The sequence below is a fragment of the Lipotes vexillifer genome, unplaced genomic scaffold (assembly GCF_000442215.2).
Source record: "Lipotes vexillifer unplaced genomic scaffold, Lipotes_vexillifer_v1.1 scaffold983, whole genome shotgun sequence".
Classification (NCBI taxonomy): Eukaryota; Metazoa; Chordata; class Mammalia; order Artiodactyla; family Lipotidae; genus Lipotes; species Lipotes vexillifer.
Window position 1 is genome coordinate 420044 of NW_006783200.1, and position 18444 is coordinate 438487.

Below are 18444 nucleotides of genomic sequence, written 5' to 3' on the forward strand. Positions count from 1 at the left end.
CTGTCTGCTCAGTTACACTCAGATTCCCTGAAAAGACTTTGACTCAAGTATTGGCTTCCATGTCCGGATGGAGGGGTTTTTGCTTCCTTTTGTTCCAGCCTTGTAACTCTGGCTAGATCTCCAGAGACAGTTGCAGAGGAAGTAAATACAGGCAATGGCTGGGAAGGCTGGGTGTAACCATGAGCTGTATTATTAGGATGTTCAGATATAAACAGTAGCAGAAACATTGCCAAAAACAAGAGTTCTCTCTCCACTGAAAATATGTACAACTCTATTTTCAGACTGATGGGAATGCAACTTAGGTGTGGTTTAGAAAATCACAAGGGATCCCAGGCTTCATGACAGGAATGAAAAATTACCAGGATGGGTCGACATTTCTTTTGAATTAACTTCTCTTATCCCGTGTTCCATGTGCACTATAACTCACCAGGACTTTGGATGTTCTGGTTGTCATGGAGATATAACGTGGACGAAGGACTAAGTTTGTGTTTTAGCTACAGAATCATAAATGGAGTCAGAGCCAGAAAGTGGTTTTTGGTAACTTATTCCTCCAAAAGATGTGGATATTTAATGGCAAAATCTCTGTTTTCCTCATTTCCAACCACTTGCTAAACAAAATTTCAGAATCATTTTGAACTGTTTCCTCTCCTACCCATTCAGTCAGTTGCCAATCATGTATTTTGCTAATAATTCAAAGATTCCATAGGGCAGAACCTGGATAAAGGGGCTTATTATTAATCATTATCTTTGTTTTCCTCTTAAGCTCAGATTATTAGCAGTCTCAACACTGCTGTTTCTTTCTAGTCTGTCTCCTAATTCTGCTGGCGATCAGAATCTTCTTCCAAGCCTAGTCTCAGAGCTGGCTAAGAAGAGTGTCGGTAGTACAGAGAACCAGGTCATCATCCAGTAATGTAGAAACCTGAGTCTTAGAAGTCACCTTTTGGAAAAGAGACTAACATGAGAAGAGGTGTGTTATCATGTATATAATCAGGGCCTGGCATTTTCTCTGGCCCATAGCAGGCACTCTGAAAATGTTTAAGGTGGAGCAACGTAGTGTGTGTGGACTTTAAGTTATCTCCTTGTGTGAGCGAGAAACAGGGGAGTTGTTGAAAAATAGACTCAAGACCAGGGTAAATTTATCTGTCACATCAGTGATTCTGAAACCGGGCAAAAGGAGGGAGAGATGTTTTGTAATCCAGTTTATATCTTAAACAGCTTACTTATATATAATAAGCACAGTATTTTTCACACATGAATATGATCTGCTTGGTGTTGCAATTACTGTATACAGGATGTGGTTGAAAACGCTGATACATGTTTTGACATTCTTTCCACACTCCGTGCATAAGGAGTTTGTCTTCTGGTTAATGGCATTGACCATGATTGGTAGCATCTGGCCCAGATTACCAATGCTCCTTCTGACTGTGCGGCTTCTTTTCTCTAAACAAGCTCGCTTCTCTCTAACTGCTGCACACTCCCTTTTTTTTGGGGGGGGGGGGTCAGGAAAATATACATAACATATAATTTACCACATCTAAATGTACAGTTCAGTGGCATTAAGTACATTCTCATTGTTGTGCAGCTATTATATTACCACTGTCCATCTCCAGAACTTTTTCATCTTTGTGAACTGAAACTCTGTACCTGTTAAACAATAACTCTTCATTTCCGCCTTCCCCCAGTCCCTGGCAACCACTATTCTGTTTTTTGGCTCTATGAATTTGACAACTCTAGGTATCTTATATAAGTGGAATCATACAGTATTTGTCCTTTTTGTGACTGGTTTATTTCACTTAACATAAGGTCTTCAGGGTTTATCCATGTTGTAGCATGTGTCAGAATTCTCGCCTTATTTTAAGGCTGAATAACACTCCACTGCATGTATGTACTACCTTTCGTTTATCCATTCATCTGTTGATGGCCATTTGAGTTGTTTCCCCTTTTGTCTATTGTGAATATTGCTGCTGTGAACGTTGGTATACAAATATCTGTTTGAGTCCCTGCCTTCAGTTCTTTTGGGTGTGTACCCAGAAACGGAATTCCTGGATCATAAGGTAATTCTGTTTAAGTTTTGGAGGAACCCCCTTACTGTTTTATATAGTGACTGTGCCATTTTACATTCTCAAGAGTTTACATGCACAAAGGTTTCAGTTTCTCTGCATTCTCACCAACACTGGTTATTTTCTGGAGCTGGTTGTTGTTGTTGTTGTTGTTGGTGGTGGTGGTGGTGGTGGTGGTGGTGGTGTGTGTCTGTGTGTGTGTCTGTGTGTGTTTAATAACAGCCATCCTAAGACGGGTGTGATGTGGTATCTCACTGTGGTTTGATTTATTTTCATTTTGTTAATCCACACTCAATTTTATGCTGTTTGTAAGAAGCTAGCTTTCCAAGCTGCTTCATCTGTAGACGTGTGTTATCTAACATGTGTGCTGCCTTCAGTGTGTCTTTTCTCTTGGTGTGTTCTGCCTCTACTCTCTTACACATTCTTTTCACCTTTTACTCAAGAACAGGTGAAGCCAGTTCCAACCTTTCTCTCAATAACCATAACTTTGTTTAACCGTTTGGAAGACATCTTAACACTTAAAACTCAACACAGTCAAATAGAAGGCACCATCATCATCTCCTCTGGATTTCCTAAGTCTGTTAAATTGTGGATTTTTGGTTCCTCTTTCTCTCTTATTTCTGTGGGTTCTTCCCTTTGTACCAGCTTGCTGACCTGCTGCTGCTTCTGTGCTCCAAAGGCCATGTCCCCAGTCCAGGCACACGCTGTCTCCAGACCAGAGCAGTCTGGGCCCCTCCTGACTGGTCTTGTGTGTCCTGGATGTCCCACCCATGCTGCTTCTTTCCTCCCCACGGTCCGATTTTATCTGTACATTTCTACAGTTGTTTTCCTAGTATGATACTGATTTTTTTTTTTCACTCCCTTGCTTATATAATTGGGGAGAGGGGTCCACCCTGGTAGAGAACAAAGCCATATCTCCCATTATTCTTCTTTCCTCAGTTTATACTTCTGGACACTCTTGGGCTTTTCGTGCTCCTCAAAAACATCTAAGGAAAAGTCTCTGCTCTGAGTTGTAAAGCTGTGCTCCAGAACCACTGACTGGACACATACATGTGTGTTTCTGAGAAGGGGTCCATGGCATCCCTCAGATTCTTGAAGGAGTCTGTGCCACCAAAGGCTGTGCACTCCAGCTCTGAAGCGTCCTGTTTGCTCATCCTCTTTGTCACGTGGCTGGAGTGCCCTGCCTTACCATCTGTCTCTTTTAAGCACAACTCCCCCACTGTAGGGCTTACCTCGTATACCACCAGCTTTGTTAATAAGCTTTTCCCAAATCTCTGAGCCAGAAATGATCTTTTTTTATACTAGAGACTTCCTTACCTCTCTGGGTTTCAGGTACTAGTTTACCTATTATATTTAACAAACTAGTCTGTTTCCCAACCTGTAGTCCCCAGTTTGTGGAGTTATTTCATGAGGTCTGATAAACCTTAGACCCGTATGGTTATACCTGTGTCATCCTGGGATGTGGAGGCAGATGTAACCCTTGACATTTTAAATGAACAGAGAGGTCCCTCATACTTTAAAACTGTGGGACCTATTGTGCCAGTTGTCATCAGCATCATGATTCGTCTTTCTATTGCTGTACCTTGACACTGTTCCTTGCCTAAAGTGGGTACAGTACTCCCCAAAAGCTGACTGGCCAATGTGTGAATGAATCAGCAAGATAGTTCTAGGAAGACTTGTTATGCTAGATTTCCCCATCCTTTCCTGGTGAGGAAGTCTTTGATTTACCTGAAATTTACTAATTTTCAGTCAGTGTTTGTGAATGAGTCCTAATTCCAAAGAAGGAACCTACTGGAACTGTATCATTGCCAGATTTCCTGAAGCTTTTTGTGTACTTAGAGACAGTGAGCCTTCTCAGTACATCATTGGTAATTAACTGTTAGTGATTGAAAATGCAGGCTCCTTGAAATGGACAAAGCCAAAACAAACAAAAAACATTTCTTTCAATTACAGCATTTCCATGTTCAGAATATCGGCATCCACAGTTCCATGTTTTAGTTGTTGCGTTATGATAATACGTTATTTTCTAAATATTTTGGTCTAAATTGAACGTTGACTCTATTTTCCAACAAATCTTCTCCAGAGATGTTAAATGCAATTTGCCAGACTTATCCAATTTCATATTGCTATTAAAAATGGTTTAAACAAAATTTGAATTCTGAGACAAAGTTAAGAATAAGAAGAGACATTTGCAGGGGTGGGGAAAGAGCGCTGGACTGGAAGTGAGGAAAACTGGGTCCTCACTCTGTCTCTGAGTGCTGTGTTACCTCCTTCAAGTCTCTTATTAAAGGGGGATGTGCCCCCATCCCCCTTTAATGGAGCTAGTAAAGGGAGGCAGAGTGATAATCCTGAAGGTTCTCCCAACTTACAGTTCTCTGTAAAATCATTGATGATAAGGAATTCAAAGATTATTCGCTAAGCATCTACCATCTACTCATTGGGAGATCCGTGGAATAAAAGATGGGATTCAGTTCTCAAGAAGCTTACAGTCTTTTGAGCAGATAAAGTTACCAGTACAATATAGTTCACACACAACTGTACCATCCCCAAATCTAGCCTCACTGAGTGTGTGGCCTCTTCTTGAAAATGGTAGTGTGCCTCCGTGTGGGACAGGAAAAAGGTCAAATCTAGGTGACAATACTTTGCAAACTTTAAAGTACCATGAATTTAGAAATATAAGGAGATGTTTTACAGTTTTAATTCTGGTATCACCTGTCTTGTTAAAAACTGTTCTTTCCAAACCCACAGTTGCCCAATTCAGTAACTTCCTTTCAAAAATTTATCAGTTTTGACTTCTCAGCAGCAGTTGGCACTGTGGACCTACCTTCTGTTTTCAGCCCCCTGCTTCCTTAACTTCTGTGAAACTCATCTCTCTGAATTCTCCTGCTTCTACAAGGGCGTGGCAATCTCTGACCTCCCACCTCTATATATTGTGCAATGCCTTGTATGAAGTGAAAGAGAAGAGTTGTTACTCTGGCCCAGTGTCTGTATGTCACATTTGTGACCTGGGCAGAAATGTATAAAGCATTTCAAGTATGGTTTGTCATTACAGTATCCCATTCACTCTAATTCCCATTTCTGTTGGTCACAGCACACCTTGTCCAAGTCAGCACACATTTCAGTGCCTGATGTGTGCAAAATGCTACGGAACGCTTATTTACTTAACATTTCCATGTCTCTCTCACATAAACTATGAGTTCTTTGAGGACTCAGTTCTTTTACTACTTTTGCTTTTAAGGCTTGACACAATGTTTTGATACACAGAAGGTTTTAGTACTTTTTTTTTTTTTAAGCCTTTATTGAATTTGTTACAATATTGCTTCTGCTTTATGTTTTGTTTTCTTTGGCCACAAGGCATGTGGGATCTTAACTCCTGGACCAGGGATCAAACCCGTATCCCCTGCATTGGAAGGCAAAGTCTTAACCACTGGACTGCCAGGGAGGTCCCTATTTCGTACTTTTTTTTTAATAAAAGAAGGAAGGAAACAAATCTGAGGGTGCTTAGCATTGTGTCTTTATAGAATCTTCCTTTCCTAGAAAGTAACCAATAGATTAAAAAACATTTTCCATTTTAAAAGAATGGAAGTTTGGAAGTATATCTCACATACTCATATGAGGTACCATTCATACCTGCTAGTTTGGCTACAGCCAAAACACAGACAAGAACAGTAACAAGTGTTGGCAAGGGTGTGGAGAAATTAGAACATTCATACATTGCTAGTGGGAATGTCAAATGGTGCAGCCACTCTGGAAGTCTGGCAGTTCCTCAGAATTTTAAACATAAAGTTATCATACGACACAGCAGTTCTTCTCCTAGATGTATACCCAAGAGAAATGAAACACGTCCACCAAAAACTTGTGTATGGTTATTCACAACAGGATTATTCATAACAGCTAGCAAGTGAAAACAGCCCAAATGTCCATCAGCTGAAGAGTAAATAAATAAAATGTGGGCATATCTATACAGTGGAACATTATTTGGCAGTAAGATTAAGCACTAGTACACGCTAAGACATGGAAGAACCTTGAAAGCCTCTTGCTAAGTGAAAGAAGCCAGTCACCAAAGACCTCATAATGTACAATTCCATTTATATGACATATCCAGAGTAGGCAAATCCATAGATTACTGATTGCCTAGAACTGGGTTTGGGGTGGGGTATGACTACTACTCAGTTTCTTTTTGGTGCCATGAAAATATTCTAAAATTAGTTAGTGGTGATGGTTACACAACTCTGTTAAATGGGTGAGTTTTAGAGTATATGAATTACATTTCAATAAAGGTCTTAAAATGCAAAATTACACACACACATACACACACAAAATGCAATGTGGTATCCTGGATTGGATCCTGGAACAGTAAAGAAGATTATTGGAAAAAGGAATGAAATCCAAAGTCTGTAATTTAATTAATAGTAGTATACCAGTGTTGGTTTCTTAGTATTGACAAATGTACTGTGATTATGTAACATTGAAGAAACTGGTGAGACCCTGTGTATGAGAACTCTGTACTATCCAAGTTTATAAAAGTAAAATTTTTAAAAAAGTAACACAGTCATTAAAGAAAATTCAGGAAGCTATAGAAAAATTAAAATGGATATTAGTTGGCTCTTTATGATTATTCAAGCATAACCACTCAGTGAAAGATTGAATCAGATTGGAGTTTTTCACCACATAGGTGTGATCATATTGAGAGATTTTTGGCTGCCACTGTGTTTAAATACTGTTTAATATAGACTAATTTGTCAAAATGTGATGGGTCTGAGATTTTACCCTGCTTATAAGGTACCAAGTTATCCTGACAATTTCATGGCTGCTGGCTGAAGTCATGGAACTCCTGGGTCAGAGACAGATGAATTTATTACTCATCGTTCAAAAAGCACCATGAGCATCAGCTTAGCTTCTCGTTGGTTCTGTTTGCTTCCCTAGTCTCATGGGGGCAATACGGAGGGGCCCAGGTAGATGCTCTGTCACAGCTGAGGAACCCCAACATTAGGAAACCGGAATTTTTACATTGGGCGGTAAGCCTACCTGACGTTTGCTCTGATTCAACACATCTGCCCTTTGTTTCAGAAAGAAGCAATATCTCTATCTTCCAAGGCTGTTTGATACATAGACATTCTTGAAAAGATAGTCTAGAACAAAAGGACAGTCAGTGTCCTTTGCTCACAAGACATGCAGAAAAAGGGGAGACCCATGGGGAATTGCCTCCCACCACTAATATGTTCTCATCATTGTTATTCAGAAATTAGTGCATTTAGTTAGAGGTTTGATTTCATTTTAATTTCTTTCAGTATTTATTATATATTATTTTAAGTAATACTCTTAAATATTTTTATTTTTGTTAAATAATACATTATTTTAAATAAATATTTATGGATTATTTACATTATATGTTATTTTGCCAAATATATAACTCACTTTCTGTAACACGCAAATGCCTAAAATTACATGAAAAGTGTAGAGTATTAGTCCCTCAAATATTGAAAGCAAGAATGTTCGGTTTACTTATTGACTATGGAATGATGTGTGAAAAGGTGACGAAAAACATTCTCAGATAAAGAATTTTAACAGAGTTTCCTAAAATGTTGACTGAAGAGGTGTTGAAGATCATGGAAGGGGAGAGAGCAAAGTCCTGATAATGCAGAGCGGCTTGGCATTCTTCACTATTTAAAAGAACTGCTTTTTTATTTCTGTTACCTATTTAAATTTGCTGCTGTATTCATGGAGCAAAAGTACAGCAATTCTGGACTCTTGCTTTTCCTGTTAACAGAGAAACTTCACTGGAAGTGAACTTTTGGCTCATTTCAAATGAGATGCAGTTCACAGTAAGAAAATCCTTCTCTAAATGGAAGATTTTTTGTTTTTAAAGAAAATTTGCTGTTTCAGTTCTTTGAAAGATGTGGATAGGGTTTGTTAACATTACTGAATTTGAGGTTTCTTCCTTAGGCACATTCAAATTGCGTTTTGAAAGGGAATATTTTGCATAATCCCAGGGAACCTGCTGGAGATTCTTTTCCATTCAAGATAACTTTCAAATTTGGGGCATCATTTTGTAACACACCAGGAATTGAAACATTGATGGCCCCTGGTCCCCACCTCCTCTCCTCTCTAATGGTGAAAGAGCAGAAATGAGCGAATGATTTGGTGTTTTGTTTCATGGTTATTTGCAAGCAGCCTAATTCCTTGCATTTCTTCTTTGTCACACAGTTGTAATTTGACAGAATGTCCCATAGCTTTCTACCTTATCCCACGTAGCATACTTAGTAAAACTGTTGGTCCTTCTCACCAATATAGTTTAGTATCTTCTCACCAAAGATCAGAAATTTACCAGTAGGTACACATGATGTTGTAGAAACCGTTAAGTAAAATCATCTTTGAGCATTATAAATATTCAACTACTTGGTAATTTGTTTGGATACTCCTACTTATATTGTTTAGAATCCACTGACTGTTTCAGTGTTAATGAAACTAGAGGATTATAATGTTAAAGTGTTTGGGAGTGGTAAAAACTAAAAATATTATACTTCTCTTTTGGGGATACATTTTTTCAGCTTTATTGCGATATAATTTATATACAATAAAACTCACCAATTTAAGTTCACAGTTTGATGAGTTTTGGCAAATGTTTGAATTGTGTAATCACTGCCACAGTCATGATAGGAACATTTCCATCACCCCTACAGTTCTCTCCTGTCCCCTTGCAGTCAGCCTCTTCCTCCAGTCCCTGTTAATCACTAATACGCTTTCTTGTATTAATTTCGCCTTTTCTAAGGTATTATATAAATGGAACCATACAGTAGGTAGTCTTTTTGTCTGGCTTTTTTCTTTTAATTTAACATAGTGATCTTGAGATTTGTCCATGTTGTTTGTATCAGTAGTTCATTCCTTCTGATTCTGAGTCTGTTGCATTGAATGATGTATCACAATTCGTTTATCCATTTACCCATTGATGACAGTCTGGGCTGTTTTCAGTTTGGGGTTATCATGAATTAAGCTGCTATGAAATTCCAGTAAAAGTCTTTGTTACGTAAAGGTATATTTTGATTTTTGGGGTGGTAAATACCACAGTGGGATTGATTGCTGTGTTGTCTATAAATATATGTTTGACTTTATAAGAAACGCTAAACTGCTTTCTAAAGTGACTTACTATTTTGCATTCTCCCAGCAATGTTACCAGTGTTTCAGTTGCTCCATCTTTGGCAACACTTGGAATTACCAGTTTTTAATTTTAACCATTTGAATGGCTGTAGACTGTTATTGCCTTGTGGTTTTAATTTACTTTTCCCTGATGATTAACGGTGTTCAGCATCGTTTCCTGCATTTATTTACCATTCATAATCTTCTTTGATGAAATGTTTATTCAAATCTTTTGCCTATGTGAAAAAGCATGTTTGTCTTATGGCATTGTAAGAGGTTTTGTTGTTGTTGTTATGTGTATTTTAATATTCTAATTACCAGTCCTTTAGAAGATAGATGTTTTGTAAATATTTTCTCCCAGTCTGTGGCTTGCCTTTTCATTTTCCTAACAATACTTTTTGAGGAGCAAGACTTTAAAAGAATTTTGACTAGTCAAATTTACAAGTTTTTTTTCATGCTTTTTTAATGCATGCTAGGAAATCTTTGCCTAACCCAGCGTCACAAAAAACATTCCCCTGTTTTCTTCTAGAAGTTTTGTTGTTTTAAGTTTAACATTTAGATATAGTTTGAGCCATTTTTATAGACAATATAAAGTTTGAGATTTGGGGGAGATTTATTTGTTTTCACATGAACACCCAATTTTTGCAACTTCATTTGTTAAAAACCTATTCTTTCCTCACTGGAATACCTAGACACCTTTGTCAAAAATGAATAGGTCATATCTGTGAAGGTCTATTTGTGGATTCTCTCTTGTTCTTTTGATCTGTATGCCTGTCTTTATACCAGTACCAAACTGGCTTTATTAACATAGCCTTTTTAAAAAATAAATTGATTGATTAATTTTTGGCTGCGTTGGGTCTTCGTTGCTGCCCGTGGGCTTTCTCTAGTTGCAGCGAGCAGGGGCTACTCTTTGTTGTGGTACACGGGCTTCCCCTTGTGGTGGCTTCTCTTTGTTGCAGAACACAGGATCTAGGCGCACGGGCTTCAGTAGTTGTGGCACGCAGGCCCAGTAGTTGTGGCTCGCAGGCTCTAGAGCGCAGGCTCAGTAGTGGTGGCACATGGGCTTAGTGACATCGTCCTGGACCAGGCCTTGAACCTGTGTCCCCTGCATTGGCAGGCGATTCTTAACCACTGCACCACCAGGGAAGTCACAATATACCTTTTTTTGGGGGGGGGGCATGGATTTTATTTAATGTTTTTTTTTTATTTTTTTATTTTTGAGTTTAAAATTTTTTAATTTTAGCATTCCAAAAGTTAAAGCTATTAACAATACAAAAACAAATACTTCAGTGAACTAAAACCTTCACTATCTCTATGTTTTTGGGAAATTATCCAAACTTCTAAAAGTACTTTTTTTTAATTTATTTTTTTATACAGCATGTTCTTATTAGTTATCCATTTTATACACATCAGTGTATACATTGTCATTCCCAATCTCCCAATTCATCCCACCACCACCCCTGCCGCTTTCCCCGCTTGTGTCCATATGTTTGTTCTCTACATCTGTGTCTCAGTTTCTGCCCTGCAAACCGGTTCATCTGTACTATTTTTCAAGGTTCCCCATATACACGTTAAGATACGATATTTGTTTTTCTCTTTCTGACTTACTTCACTCTGTATGATAGTCTCTGGATCCATCCACGTCTCTACAAATGACCCAGTTTCGTTCCTTTTTATGGCTGAGTAATTCCATTGTATATATGTACCACATCTTCTTTTTTTGTTTTTATTTATTTATTTATTTTTGGCTGTGTTTGGTCTTCATTTCTGTGCGAGGGCTTTCTCTAGTTGTGGCAAGCGGGGGCCACTCTTCATCACAGTGCACGGGCCTCTCACTGTCGCGGCCTCTCTTGTTGCAGAACACAGGCTCCAGACGCACAGGCTCAGTAGTTGTGGCTCACGGGCCTAGTTGCTCCGCGGCATGTGGGATCTTCCCAGACCAGGGCTCGAACCCGTGTCCCCTGCATTAGCAGGCAAATTATCAACCACTGCGCCACCAGGGGAGCCCTACCACATCTTTATCCATTCGTCTGTCGATGGGCATTTAGGTTGCTTCCATGACCTGGCTATTGTAAATAGTGCTGCAGTGAACATTGGAGTGCATGTGTCTTTTTGAGTTACAGTTTTCTCTGGGTATATGCCCAGTAGTGGGATTGCTGGGTCATATGGTAATTCTATTTTTACTTTTTTAAGGACCCTCCGTATTGTTCTCCATAGTGGCTGTATCCATTTACATTCCCACCAACAGTGCAAGAGGGTTCCCTTTTCTCCACGCCCTCTCCAGCATTTGTTGCTTGTAGGTTTTCTGATGATGCCCATTCTAACTGGTGTGAGGTGATACCTCACTGTAGTTTTGATGTGCATTTCTCTAATAATTAGTGATGTTGAGCAGCTTTTCATGTGCTTCTTGGCCATCTGTATGTCTTCTTTGGAGAAATGTCTATTTAGGTCTTCTGCCCATTTTAGGATTGGGTTGTTTGTTTTTTTAATAATGAGCTGCATGAGCTGTTTATATATTTTGGAGATTAATCCTTTGTTGATTCGTTTGCAAATATTTTCTCCCATTTCTGAGGGTTGTCTTTTTGTCTTGTTTGTAGTTTCCTTTGCTTTGCAAAAGCTTTGAAGTTTCATTAGGTCCCATTTATTTATTTTTGTTTTTATTTCCATTACTCTAATAGGTGAATCAAAACAGATCTTGCTGTGATTTATGTCAAAGAGTGTTCTTCCTATGTTTTCCTCTAAAAGTTTTATAGTGTCTGGTCTTACATTTAGATCTCTAATCCATTTTGAGTTTATTTTTGTGTATGGTGTTAGGGAGTGTTCTAATTTCATTCTTTTACATATAGCTGTCCAGTTTTCCCAGCACCACTTATTGAAGACACTGTCTTTTCTCCATTGTATATCCTTGCCTTCTTTGTCATAGATTAGTTGACCATAGGTACGTGGGTTTATCTCTGTTCTTTCTATCCTGTTCCATTGATCTATATTTCTGTTTCTGTGCCAGGACCGTACTGTCTTGATTACTGTAGCTTTGTAGTATAGTCTGAAGTCAGGGAGTCTGATTCCTCTAGCTCTTTTTTTTTCCCCTCAAGACTCCTTTGACTATTCAGGGTCTTTTGTGTCTCCATACAAATTTTAAGATTTTCTGTTCTAGTTCCGTAAAAAATACCATTGGTGATTTGATAGGGATTGCATTGAATCTGTACATTGCTTTGGGTAGTATAATCATTTTCACAATGTTGATTCTTCCAATCCAAGAACATGGTATATCTCTCCATCTGTTTATATCATCTTTAATTTCTTTCATCAGTGTCTTATAGTTTTCTACATATAAGAGTCTTTTATTCTCCCTAGGTAGGTTTATTCCTAGGTATTTTATTCTTTTTGTTGCAGTGGTAAATGGGAGTGTTTCCTTAATTTCTCTTTCAGATTTTTCATCATTAGTGTATAGGAATGCAAGAGATTTCTGTGCATTAATTTTGTATCCTGCAACTTTACCAAATTCATTGATTAGATCTAGTAGTTTTCCGGTGGCATCTTTCGGTTTCTCTGTGTATAGTATCACGTCACCTGCAAACAGTGACAGTTTTACTTCTTCTTTTCCAATTTGTATTCCTTTTATTTCTTTTTCTTATCTGATTGCTATGGCTAGGACTTCCAAAACTGTGTTGAATAACAGTGGTGAGAATGGACATCCTTGTCTTGTTCCTTATCTTAGAGGAAATGCTTTCTGTTTTTCACCATTGAGAATGATGTTTGCTGTGGGTTTGTCATATATGGCCTTTATTATGTTGAGGTAGGTTCCCTCTACACCCACTTTCTGGAGAGTTTTTACTTTCAGTCTGAATGTGTCACTAGGTCTGAAGTGGGTCTGTTGTAGACAGAACATATATGAGTCTTGTTTTTGTATCCATTCAGCAAGCCTGTGTCTTTTGGTTGGAGCATTTTAATCCATTCATGTTTAAGGTAATTATCGATATGTATTTTCCTATTACCATTTTCTTAATTGTTATGGGTTTGTTTTTGTATGTCCTTTTCTTCTCTTGTGTTTTTTAACTTAGAGAAGTTCCTTTAGCATTTGTTGTTTGGTGGTGCTGGTTTGGTAGTGTTGAATTCTCTTAGCTTTTGCTTGTCTGTAAAGCTTTTGATTTCTCCATCGAATCTGAATGAGACCCTTGCCAGGCAGAGTAATCTTGGTTGTAGGTTCTTCCCTTTCATCGCTTTAAATATGTCATGCGACTCCCTTCTGGCTTGTAGAGTTTCTACCGAGAAGTCAGCTGTTAACCTTATGGGAGTTCCCTTGTATGTTATTTGTCGTTTTTCCCTTGTTTGCTTTCAGTAATTTTTCTTTGTCTTTAATTTTTGCCAGTTTGATTACTATGCGTCTCAGCGTGTTTCTCCTTGGGTTTATTCTGCGTGCGACACTCTGTGCTTGCTGGACGTGGGTGGCTATTTCCTTTCCCATGTTAGGGAAGTTTTCGATTATAATCTCTTCAGATATTTTCTCGGGTCCTTTCTCTCTCTCTTCTCCTTCTGGGACCCCTATAATGCGAATGTTGTGTTTAATGTTGTCCCAGAAGTCTCTTAGGCTGTCTTCATTTTTTTTCATTCTTTTTTCTTTATTCTGTTCCGTGGCAGTGAATTCCACCATCCTGTTTCCAGGTCACTTATCCGTTCTTCTGCCTCAGTTATTCTGCTATTGATTCCTTCTAGTGTATTTTTTATTTCAGTTATTGTATTGTCCATCTCTGTTTGTTCTTTAATTCTTCTAGGTCTTTGTTAAACATTCCTTGCATCTTCTTCTACTTTGCCTCCATTGTTTTTCTGAGGTCCTGGATCATCTTCACTATCATTATTCTGAATTCTTTTTCTGGAAGGTTTCCTATCTCCACTTCATTTAGTTGTTTTTGGGGGGTTTTATCTTGTTTCTTCATCTGATTCATAGTCCTCTGCCCTTTCATCTTGTCTGTCTTTCTGTGATTGTGGTTTTTGTTCCACAGGCTGCAGGGTTGTAGTTCTTCTTGCTTCTGCTGGTGGATGAGGCTATCTGTGAGGCTTGTGCAAGTCTCCTGGTAGGAACGACTGGTGGTGGGTAGTGCTGGGTGTTGCTCTTTTGGGCAGGGCTCAGTAGAACTTCAGTCTGCTTGTCTGCTGATGGATGAGATTATCTGTGAGGCTTGTGCAAGTGTCCTGATAGGAGGGACTGGTGGTGGGTAGCGCTGGGTGTTACTCTATTGGGCAGATCTCAGTAAAACTTCAGTCTGCTTGTCTGCTGATGGATGAGATTATCTGTGAGGCTTGTGCAAGTGTCCTGATAGGAGAGACTGGTGGTGGGTAGCACTGGGTGTTACTCTATTGGGCAGAGCTCAGTAAAACTTCAGTCTGCTTGTCTGCTGATGTGTGGGGCTGGGTCCCTGCCTGTTGGTTGTTTGGCCTGACACAACCCAACACTGGAGCCTACCTGGCCTCTTTGGTTGGGCTAATGGCAGACTCTGGGAGGGCTTATGCCAAGGAGTGCTTCTCAGAACTTCTGCTGCCAGTGTCCTTGTCCTCACGGTGAGCCACAGCCACCCCCGTCTCTGCAGCAGACCCTCCAACACTAACAAGTAAGTCTGGTTCAGTCTCCTGTGGGGTCACTGCTCCTTCCCCTGGGTCCCGATGCACATACCACTTTGTGTGTGCCCTCCATGAGTGGAGTCTCTGATTCCCCCAGTCCTGTCCAAGTCCTGCAGTCAAGTCCTGCTACCCTTCAAAGTCAGATTCTCTAGGAATTCCTCCTCCCGTTGCCGGACCCCCAGGTTGGGAAGCCTGATGGGGGAGCTCAGAACCTTCACTCCAGTGGGTGGAATTCTGTGGTATAAGTGTTCTCCAGTTTGTGAGTCACCCAGCAGTTATGGGATTTGATTTTATTGATTGTGTCATTATGGCTTCTCCTATGTCTTTGGATGTGGGGTATGTGTTTTGGTGAGTTCCAGTGTCTTCCTGTCGATGATTGTGCAGCAGTTAGTTGTGATTTCGGTGCTCTCACAAGAGGGAATGAGCGCACGTCCTTTTACTCTGCCATCCTGAAACAATCTCCCAAAAAAGCTTTTATATATAGTAAATCTTGAGATCAAGTAGTGATGAATTGGGGAGAATTAACAATTTAACAGAATTGAGTTTTCTGATCTGTGAACATGGTATCTCTATTTAAGCCTGCTTTAATTTTTCTCAGTAGTGTTTTGCAGTGTTTAGAGTACAGGTCTTACTCATATTTTATTAAATTTATGCCTAATTATTTTATGTTTCTTGATGCTGTTGTAAATTATATTACTTTTGTTTTTAACTTTAATTTTTAATTGTTCACTCCTAATATATAGGACTAGTATTAATTTTTTTTTGTACATTGACTTTATAACCTTCAGCTTTGCTAATCTCGTTTATTCTAGTAGCATTTTTGTAGATTGCTTGAGATTTTCTCCATAGATAATCATGCCATCTATGAATAAAGTAGTAACTACTTCTATTCTACATCTATGCATTTTATTTCTTTTTCTGCTTTACTGCATTGGCTAGAACCTCCTGTACCTATTGAATAACGGTGCTGAGAGTGGACATTCTTGCCTTGTTTTTGATCTCAGAGTGAAGTATCAGGATTTTTTAAATAGATGCCCTTTATCAGGTTGAGTAATTTCCTTTCTGTTTTCAGTGTTCTATGAGTTTTAGATGTTGAATTTTGCCAAATTCTCTTCTGCATCTCTTGATAATCATTAGTTTGTGGGAGGTTTTGGTCTATTAATAAATTGATTTTCAAATGTTAAACCAGCTTGCTTTACTGGGATGAATTTGGTCACGATGTTTATCTTTTTTCTATATTGCTGGATTCAGTTTCCTAATTTTTGTTCAGGATTTTTTCGTCTATGTTCCTGAGGATATTGATTTAAAATTTTCTTACGTCTTTGTCTCGTTTTGGTGTCAGGGTAATGCTGGGCTTATAAAGTGAGCTATATATTGTTCCCTCCTCTTTTGTTTTCCTTAGGAGTTTGTGTAGAATTGCTAATATTTCTTCCTTAAATGTATGGTGCCATTTACCTCTGAAGTCATCTGGGCCTGGAGTTTTCCTTATAGGAAGGTTTTAAACTATGTATTCAATGTCTTTAATAGAATAAGGGTGTACAGATTATCTATCTTTTTCAAAGAATTTTGGTAGTTTGTGTCTTTCATGAAATGCTTCCATTTCATCTAACTTGTTGTATTTCTTGTTCGTAATATTGATATTTCCCTATTATCCTTTCAGTGTCTGTAGGATCTTTAGTGATATCCCCCTTTAAATTCTTGATACTGGTAATTTTTAACTTAGAATTCTTTTCTGGTCAGTCTAGTTAAAGTTTTACTAATATCAGTAAACTGATCTTCTAAGGATCCAGCTTTTGATCTTATTGATTTTATTTTTCTGTTTTCTCTTTCACTGATTTCTGCTCTTTGTTTTACTCATCATGTTTGCTTTGTGTTAATTTTGCTAAGTTCTCAAGGTGGAAGCCTAGATCACTGATTTGAGACATTTCTTTTCTAACACAGGGATTTAATATTATAAATTTTGCTCTAGGCATTATTTTGGCTGTATCTCACAAATTTTCATATGTGGTATTTCTATTTTTATTCAGCTTGAAATATTTTCTGATATTTAATGTTTCCTTAAGATTTCTTTTTAGAAGTTTTTTTAAAATTTTTTTTAAATATTGAGTTTTTCCAGATATCTTTTTGATTTTGGTTTCTAATTTGATATTGTTGTGGTCAAAGAGCATGTTTAATATGATTTTAATCCTCAAATTTGAGGCTTGTGTTATATGACAGAATATATTCTATCTTGGTGAACATACCATGTGCATTTGAAAAGAATGTGTATTCTATTGTTGGGTAAAAGGCTCAGTGTATGTTGATTAAATCAAATTGGTTGATGATGTTTTCCAAGTTCTTTATGTATATTCTTGCAGATTTTGTGTCTACCTGTTTTATCAATTACTGAGAGAGGGCTGTTGAAATCTCTAGTGGTAGTTTTAAAAATTACATTATTTTTAATCTAATGGAAGTAGAAAGTTACAATGTTAGATGGTTTGGAGTTGTAAAGGCTAAATTAAAAAAAAATGTTTTAGGGCGGGTGTATGTGCTTCTTAATATGCTTTAGAATCACATAGGTTTGTATTCCATTCCCAGTCCTGCCCTTTATTACCTTAGCAACTCCTCCAAGCGTAGCTATTCTTTGGATAGAGATATTACAAACTTCTTGGAGCTAGTGTGGGGATTAAATGCAATAATATATGTAGAATTCTTAACCTTATGCCCAACATACAGTAATTCTTGAACAAATAGGAATTATTTTTGCATTTTCTAAGTTGCAACCTAGGATGTGAAATGTGTATTTCAATATATGATCCTTTTCACCTGTTAACTTATTTTTCTTTTTTATTTCACCATTGGCCTGCACCATGATCTTCCTCTTTGTATATCTTTTTTCCTTTTGTTTTTATATAACTAACTTTTACTGACAGTTTCTTTAGAGTCTTAATTGAGTATAGATTGCCTTGTTGTGTTGTGAAAAAGGTTTTTTCTTGACATAATTTTACCCACTTTGCAATAAAATATTAAAGAAAAAGATAGGAGTGTTGGTGTGGTAGATATACTTGTAACAGCTGTATAAACATCCCACACTACTTCACTGTCTGAAAGTCAATCTCTTTTTCTTTTTCTTCAGATAAACCGAGAAAGCTGGTGTACCATTGAGCCATGCCCAGATGCAGCATCTCTCTTGGCTCCGACGCAGAGCCCAGGTACGCAGGGATTCTCCAACTTCCAATTTGCTTGAATAACTGCATCCAAAATGTCCATTTCCTAGAGCCACATTCCCACTCTTATAACAGATTGTTTGATTTCAAGGTCTGTCCTTCATGAGCATTAGTGGGATAAATGAGAAGAACGGGTGTACGTGATTTGGGTTTGTAGGCATTTTGACTCACAGTTGAAAATGAACACGTAATTACCTAAATTTCACTTCAGTATTAAGTTTTCACATGTGGCTTTATGATTTATTAATTCATCTGTGAAGGCGTATGTGCTGTGCATATATGTACATGTGATAAAGGTTTCTTAATATGGTAAAACTATAAATATGTATTATTAAGGACTAATCCTGGGGCTCTTGATTTTGGCTGTGCATTGAAATTACGTAGGGAGCTTTAAAAATGTAGTGATCTCTGGGTCCTGCCCCTAG

General features: G+C 38.1%; 1 protein-coding gene across 1 annotated transcript in view; it reads left to right on the forward strand.

Moving 5' to 3' along the window:
- Positions 1–18444, forward strand: part of LOC103075725 (A-kinase anchor protein 13-like) — a 114243-nt gene that overhangs the window by 4978 nt on the left and 90821 nt on the right. The window contains 1 exon segment of the mRNA XM_082931024.1: positions 17929–18004. Coding sequence (XP_082787150.1) covers positions 17929–18004 — 76 coding nt within the window.